The sequence below is a fragment of the Trachurus japonicus genome, chromosome 20 (assembly GCF_045865225.1).
Source record: "Trachurus japonicus isolate A0001 chromosome 20, Traja_1.0".
Lineage (NCBI taxonomy): Eukaryota > Metazoa > Chordata > Actinopteri > Carangiformes > Carangidae > Trachurus > Trachurus japonicus.
Window position 1 is genome coordinate 15862718 of NC_140926.1, and position 8607 is coordinate 15871324.

The 8607-nt window shown below is 41.4% G+C and overlaps 1 protein-coding gene across 1 annotated transcript; it reads left to right on the forward strand.

Annotated features, from left to right (window-relative positions):
- The first annotated feature begins 861 nt into the window (after positions 1–861).
- On the forward strand, positions 862–8607 carry insig1 (insulin induced gene 1). Its single transcript, XM_085764075.1, has 6 exons — positions 862–1141; positions 1251–1619; positions 3319–3443; positions 3684–3850; positions 4654–4753; positions 6421–8607. The coding sequence occupies exons 1-6, from the start codon at positions 1084–1086 to the stop codon at positions 6448–6450; spliced, it is 849 nt and encodes a 282-aa protein (XP_085620201.1). The 5' UTR covers positions 862–1083; the 3' UTR covers positions 6451–8607.

Consider the following 8607-nt stretch of genomic DNA (forward strand, 5'->3'; position numbering starts at 1 on the left):
AGAAAAAAGAAAAACATGCACCTATATGTGCATGTGATGTGCTGCACGTATGGAATGGGTGGAGGTTTGTTATCACACTGCCCTATAGACACCTGGCTGGGTCACACAGGCTCTTGCAAAACATGTTTCCATGTTGTTGTCGGTCCTTGAGAGACTATGTCAAGCGGGCAATGAACCCCTTTCTTTCCCATTCACATTACCATTGGCTGACGTGCGGAGGCTCTACGTGCCTTCCCCTCCACACTCCTCCTTCTTGTGAACCACACCTCCTCTATCCTGACCCAAGGTTCAACAACTTCTCACAAACATCAGGAGAGAGAAAAAAAGTTGTGCCACTGACCTTGTTTCTCAAAAAACGTATAGGCTATATAAAGGTTCCTGTTAAACTGGGCTTAGTTTGTGCAAGTGAAGCCTGCTGGAATACATAGATAGGTAGATCTGTCAAAGTTAAAGTGTTTATCTGACACGGATCAAGATTAATTTTGGATTCTACCCAGGTAAACATACCTTTTTCTGATCTAAGATACAGTGGATTTCAGTTCTGAATTCATAATGGCTTTTTAAAATGTATTTGCAACTTTGCGCTTTTAATATCGGATATTGAATATGTTTTCCTGTACTTTCTATAGGCTAATAGTGTCTATCTTCTCTCTTTGGAGTTACATTTGTTTTGCCATGTAAAGTAGTTCCCTGTTTCCACTTTCACTTCAGCTCTCCTGCCTCCTGGTTTGTGCGTCTGTCCCGGACGAGGGGGCGGTGGGGTGGCGTCACGTCATATCAGCCGCCGCGCTCTGATTGGCTGCCGATTCTCACCCGACACAGCTGTGATTGTTTTCTGCAGAGGAAGCTCTTGTCCCTGGTATGAGCGCTGTGCTGAGGAATGGAGCAGCAGCACTCTGTGTGTTATGTGTGCGCGTGTTTTCTCTCAGTGACTGAGTGTGCGTGCGTGTGCTATGTACTAACGATGATGTGAACAAACAACGTGATTGCAAGTCGTTGTTTTAAAGAGAGGGAAACAAGGAAGAGAGGCGGCGGTGCTGGTAAGGGGAACCCCGGGCTTATTCATTTTTTTGCGCGGCGCGGATGAACAGCAGAGGAGCTTTCTGTTTGGACCAGACACTGAAGACGTCTGGAGATCAAGGTATGGCGGGATCATGACATCTTTCCCACTCTGTCTAACTTAGTTTTAATAGAATACAGTGGATTTCATTTCTAATATAATGTCATTTCATTTCCTCCTCCTTCTTCAGCCCTGAAGTGCCAAATGCCCAGACTAGAGGACCACTGCTGGAGCTGCTCCTGTGCATCAAGGGTTGAGACTACGCACTCATCATCATCATCATCATCATCATCTGGGGCAAACTGGTTAGCATCGAAAGCTGAAGAAATGATGTCCATCATCACCTCGGTGCTCAGCAACGCCTACGGCTCTCTCCACGACGTCCGGACGGCCAACCTGATCCGCCGGGGTCTGGTGCTGTTCACGGTGGGAGTCATCCTCGCCCTGGTGCTCAACTTGCTGCAGATACAAAGAAACGTCACCCTGTTTCCCGAGGAGGTGATGACAACTTTGTTCTCGTCGGCCTGGTGGATCCCACCGTGCTGTGGCACAGGAGCCGGTGAGTGTGTGTGTGTGTGTGTGTGTGTGCACAATATGAAGTTTATCAGTGTGTTATTAATAGTTTGTGAGACCAAGGTTATCTTGTAGTTTGTTACTAAGTTTGGGACAAAGGAATGTGGGAAGGGGTGGGGTCACAGCGAAGTAGCCTTTTACCGTATAAAGATGAAATAATAATCGATAAAAGAGCGATTAAAAAGTCCATTTTCAATCAATTGTGGTCGCTACAAGTCTGTTTATCACCTGTGTGGTTTATCAGCACCACACGCCACAGGAAGTAGGAGAATGTCGCAGTTATTTTCCTATATGCAGGAAAACGATACTTATTTACAGTTTGCGCTGCTACCTGCTGCTGTATGATCATGAGGTTATGAATCATCATTCGGCTTTGTTTTTGTTGCCTATTATATAAGACTTCCTCTCTTACGCTGCACTAGACCTGATGGTTTTGTCTGGCAGTCAATTATGTTAAAAAAAAAAAAAAAAAGCAGGGGGAAAAAAACTGACTTCGCACAGATGGTGGCGCTTCTCGAGCTCTGATTGGTCGCAACAGCCGGACACGAGGTGAGCTGCGCGCTCATTGGACGGTGTCATAACGGGTGAGCTGAGTGGGCGGGGCTTTTAAGGCCAGGAACCAGGAAGTTTGGAGAGCGAGGGGAGGGGGCGGGGGAGAGAAACAAGAGCGTTTCTGCTCAGCTCCTCCCACCATGTGCTGCAGGGCAGAAAACAAAGCTTCATGTTTTTACTGTCTGTATCTTTACTAATGCCTCTCATGTAGAGACCTGTGTAAGGTAATCATTACTGACTTTATTGTTAAGCTACTGTAACTTTCAGGGTGTTTTTATCATCTACACTTAATTATGGCTGTTTTTTTATTAGCCTAACTCAAAATGTAACTATTAGGTTTACACATTGTCAGGAAATGGACAGAATGACCTTCATTAGTTTCCTGGAGTTAATGTTTTGTCTGAGTAAGAGTTAAAAACAGAAGGATCATCAGATTCAAACCACAGTGAGGTGAAATTAAAAAAAAAGGAGGCAGTGATCAGCTTGAGTTTGGTATGTCTCCCTCGACAACAGAAGGATTGAACCAGTATAACTACATTTAGATCTGGTACATATGACCTAAATTATTTATAAATATAAAATATAACATCCTTGTTAGAACTACAGCTAAAATTGGACATTTGTTTTTACATAGGCTATAAACCGTTGTTAATCCATTTATCAGACCAACCATCCAAAACCCAAATATATATACATCTTATCAATCAATAAGATAAAGACAAGCACTGAATTGTTCTTGCTGGAAAAGTTAAGTTTTGTTTATTTTTCTGTCAATCAACTAATCTATTCACAGACTGAATCGTTACAGCTCTAATTCGTGAAACTTTTTCAGAGACTTTCTGTATGTTTTGACTTAGAGGGGTATATAGGTCAAGAGTTTGACATTACACAATGAGCAATAACACCTAAAGTCAAATTAAAAACAAGATTAAAAGTCAAAACTTCAAAGATGTATAGGGCTTTTAAGTGTCTCTGCAGTAGGTGTGTAAATGATTCACTAATTACGGAAACGCGTGTTCAGCAAATAACCCCACACAGCAGCTCTATGACAGGTTTTGCCCTCTGGCATTTCACCGAATTTCTGCTTATCTTGTGTAATTTTGTTGTGTTTGTTCCTTCTTTTTCTTCTGCAGCTGTTGTGGGCCTGCTGTATCCCTGTCTCGACAGCCATCTGGGAGAGCCGCACAAGTTCAAGAGGGAGTGGGCCAGCGTCATGAGGTGCATCGCGGTGTTCGTCGGCATCAATCATGCCAGTGTTGTATCCTTTCACACAGAGCTCATGTTGGAGACTAACTTTTACTTTTATCCTTCATTAGTTGAAGTAAAATTTGTCTTTGCATAGTTGGTTTGGACAGGATCTAGAGCAGCAGGATGTCCTGCTTTACCCTTAAGAAGTGATGGAACTTGGTGGTAGCAGGTCATCCAAATATTTGAGTAAGAACTAATCCCATGCTAGCTTCGCAGTGTTTGACTTTGCCCTTAACTGCCCGTAATACAGAAACTAAACATCGACAACAATGTGCAGCTCTCTCTAACGCTGGCAGCCTTGTCATTGGGCCTGTGGTGGACCTTCGACCGGTCCAGGAGCGGCTTTGGCCTGGGCATCACCACTGCCTTCCTAGCCACTGTGATCACGCAGCTGCTGGTCTACAATGGAGTCTACCAGTAAGTCAGCGAACAAAACTTGTCCAAGTTTTCACTTTTGAGGAAACAAAACTGATGCTGTGTGCAATGATTAACCACTAGTGCTTTGTCATCACTAATATCTGGTTTCATGTTACACCCACAAGAAAAAAAACAGTGCTACGTGGTTTAAGTGTTCATTATACAGCTATGAGAGTAAGTCCCACCCTGGTGTGAAGGAAGCACTTGATGTACTCCCACCTGTCTGATTCCAAAAAAAGATATGGCAGATAACAGAAAAAGTATTGAGTTATATTTTTGGTATTCCCCCTTATCTCCGGGAGCCCAATTAACAAGCCAGCCTACCTGCTTCAGCGGCATATCATCAAAACTCCACAGCTGAGGAAAGGGACTGTTGCCCACGATAGGAGGTTCAAAAGGCAGCAGAAGCTCATGCTGACTTTACAAGGGAGAAACACAGAGGGGGGGAGATAATTATATTTTCCATCATGACAGGTCTTATGTTTTGTTTTTTTCCTCACTCAGTTCTGTCAGAGATCTCTTTCTGGTTTTGTCTTTAAGACACGTTTTCTGCTTGTCAGATTAGATGCGTCTTATTCTGAGGTTTGCCTGAGGGAAAAGGCTGGATGTCATTTTGCTTATTACAGGATAACTTGTTTGGCTCCGGAGGGAATTCTGTTTTTTTTGGGGGGGGGGGGGTTTGACCTCCTTGCCTAAGAGGTCAAAGGTCAGGCTGAGCTACAGGACAGTGTCTCTAGACTTGGTCCGCATCATTAAAGATGATATTTAATAAGAATTTCTTTTCCTCTCTCTCTCTCTTTCAGGTACACATCCCCAGACTTCTTATATGTACGCTCCTGGCTCCCATGTATATTCTTCTCAGGCGGTGTCACCATGGGGAACATTGGACGCCAACTTGCCATGGTAAAGCTTGGAGCAACCTATAGTATACGGTGTTTTAACTAAAGGGCCACACGTCGGCTTTAGCCTACAACCTGTCTCTTCCTATTAAACACTAAATGTAAATGTAAATCTAAATGTAAAGTGAAGTGAGCCAGTTGTAGAGAAAAGACTTGAAACTGTTTCTTTAGCCAACATCCAGTGTTCTGAAGACAAACAAGAGGTTTTTCGTGATGTGTCCCACTTTAAAAAAAACTCAGTAACCTTGGGGGAAGGAGCGTGTCCCTCTAGTCAGATAAAAACTCAGAGACCTACTTGTGCTTTTTGTCGGCCTTTGCATATTTTGATATTTCACTGTATTTATTAGCTTGATGTGTACATACTGGCAGCTTCAGAAGCAAAACCAGTTTCAGTGCAGCTGGTCTCAGTGTAGTTTTTCAGAGGCACAAAACTCTTGATCTTGATCTGGAGTTGTTTTTTTGTTTTTTTCCCTCCAATTTTCTAAGAAACACCTGATTTTGAAAGCTCGTGTCATCTTCACACTAAATTTCTTACTAGTAGGGGCCTTCAGTAATGTTCAGTCTGAGAAAATGACATCAAAAGACTCCTCTGCACCTGACGTGCTTTATTTGCAATTACTTAGCTGAGGCAGAACAGCAGATAACATTGTCAAATGAGCTTAAAGTTGCGCAAACAGCACCGGACGCCCCCCTTTACTTCATAATTATCCCATCAAGTCAGCTTTGATGTCTCCATTAAGCTTCTGCCCAGAAGCCTCACCTCATTCTGTCTGTAAAGTAAGAGTCCCGTCACTCCCTCAGTTTGACTCAGTGAAAGCGTGAAAGCAGATTAAGGGCTGTTGTTTTTCACAGTCGTGGCGAGACACAGAGCCAGTCAGGACTCGGCCGACCAGAGGGTCATTTGCTACTTGTTGTTTTTGTTTGTGATGAGGCCTGAAGAATGTTGGCACAAGTCTGCACTCGTGGTTTTGTTCTGTGTTTTTCTCCCTTTCGCTCCAGTGGGTCAGTTATGAGGATCAGGATCAGGAGGAACATGAGACTTTGTTTTTTTCTCCCCTCCTCTGAAAATGTTTTTGTTTGTTTGTTTGTTTGGTCCCTTGTTCTTTCATTTTGGGCTAAAGCCAGTTACAGTGAAAATTGGTTTGGCAGCAATAACCACTGAATTAAAGACAAACAAACTGCTCTTTCTAGACCTTTTTAGATGTGAATGGCTCCATTTTATTTTTTACTGAGTTGCAGTCAGATGTGTAGTTTTAGAATCTAACAGATTACATTTCAATACTTATTTAATGGATAAAATGAGTGACATGAAAAGCATTGTGTAGTTTTATTGCGTACTTTCCTCCTGTCTTTTTCAAATGTACATTATGTACAAAGAACCAAACTGTCGAAACATCATGTTAACTCAAATCTATATATGGAAATGATGACATTGTCCACAGAGCTTGGTTTCAGTTTTATTTTGAGTTTACCAGAAACTGAAGAGAATGTGTCTGTGTTTTTCCATTCATCTCATGTTAGAAGTTGCTCAGTCATCAGAATATAATAGTTTACAAATGTCTCTCTATATGTAAGCCCCCCCCCCCCCCCAATTGTAACCATTATACTTCATTAATCATTTGATTGATATGTTATTAACAACTGGCTTCCTCTTCTCTGGTTTCCCCCCAGGGCGGTGTGGAGAAACCCCACATGGACTGAACAGTGGAAACGCGGCGAAGGACACACCCAATGCAAAAACGGACTAGTTATGTGAAGAACGAGGAGGAGACTAGAAGAGAAAAGACTCATTGTTTTTGACTTCATCCGTTGTTCTCATAACAAAGTGCGGGTCAGAAAAGCCCCTCTTGTCTAACGTGCCATGTCCTCTGCACCTCCTTGTGGCCAAACAACCTCTCCCTCCCACCTCTGTTGTTCTACTCCAATAGCATTAAGACTTCTTTACTTTTTTTTTCTTTTCTTTTTTTTCTTGAAGTGAGCTGGTTTTATTTCCACGCTGTGGAAGTGTGTATCTTCATGCAGTTCATGGGGTGGAAGCATGTGTGAGTGAGTGTGTGTGTGTGCTTTTGCGTGGATGTATCTTGGTCTTTGCAGAAAAGACATGCAGAGGGTGTTACAGTGTTTCTTTCCTTTTTTTATGTTATTAGCCTGAATTTAATATGATCATAAAAGGGAAATGTTGTTGTTTCACATAGTAATGTATTAAGTGGCCACAGTGGTGTTGCTGTAGCACAGGGGAGATGTATGTTCCCAATCAAACCAAATTAAGTATTTATTTTGTGGATTATGAATGACCCCCCCAAAAAACCAAATGTACTGTATCGCTGATAGATGAATGACGATGATTCCCATTTTTGAAAGAAATAGTTAGGTGAGTTAGGTTTCAGGAAATTTAAACACTTCTCAAGTTCGATGTTGACGGTATTGAGATACTTTTCTAAGTGGAACTATATCCCTCAAGTGACCATGAAACCCATTTTTAGAGGATGATGATTTAATAATGTATGCAAGTGCCAATTAGTTTACTATACAGACGAATATTCACTTGTTCACTTGATTTTCAAGAACAGGCGTACAGCAACTGTTTAGATGTTCGGAGCAGAAATGCAAACAATTCACATTCCTCAATGGAGGTCTGTAAACAGAGTCATATTCACAGCGGCCGGTCAGCACGAGATCACATTTTCTTTCTTCTTCAAACTGCTCTGAGACCGTTCAGTGTGTTATTGCTTCTGAGAAGTTGCAGATAGATGGATGATTGTTTTTGTTAGAAAGCAGGGGGGAAGTTTGGCATCGAAGCATTAACGCGAACTGAAACAAAAATGCCAACCATGTTTTCTTTTCTTTTTTCCTTTTCTATCTATATACAGTAGCAAGAGTGGGGAGAAAAAAGCCTCTGAGTTTGACTGTATTCTGAGAAAATTTACCAGGAGTATACTACAACTATCATCGCCAGCATTTGTGGTTACTGTAAAAACCAGTTCAAGGTACTTCCCAGTGCATTTTTAACTTTGTGACCATGTGTTAAATGTCTGTGGTTCCCATGGAGACAAACATGTGACTATGCTTCCTGTTTTGGAATTGCATCTTCAGACTAGTGCTGATAGTTTGGGAACATACACGAGTTGAAGGAGAGGGGAGGACATTCTTACTTAAGATTTGCAATCTGTGATTGCCTGTGTATTATAGAATGTAGTGCTTTTGTCACTATAACAGTTTAGTTTTATCATTTGTACAAACATAATGACATTACTGCTTGTATGTATAATGGCTTGCCTATGTAATCAGACAGGTATATTACCATACTAGACCTACGGTATGTTAGTTAGTGTTTGGGGGTCTAGAGGATTAAGTGCAATCAGAGTATATACATGAGCCGATTATTCTTTCTTATTTATTATTATTTCTGACAAAGGCTAAAAAAAAGTATAACTTGTAAGTATATGCAGTGTGGATACTTCAAAAAAAAAGCAATAACATCTTTGTTTTTTGTGAACAAGAATTTTTTGTCAGAGATTACATGCCTTTATAGAGTCAATACCAATGACTCTCATCAGAGAGACGACATTAAACAAAAACTATTGTGTCAAACTGTTGTAAAAAAAAATCTCATTTCGTAGCGTTATGGAAGGAAACCTGATTTATTTTTTTAAAGACTTTAACGGCAGATCACTTCAGGTCCATCTGCTCACATTCAGGTGTACTAAACTGAAGAGGAAGCTTTATTTTTTTGAGGTGGTGAAGCACCTTTTGTTTCGATGTTTTAGAGTGTCTGTGTGTGTCTGATATTTCACCTGTGTATCATTTTTTCTTTTGCTACCTTGGATTTAAGTGAAAAATAAAAACACCTGATCAGGA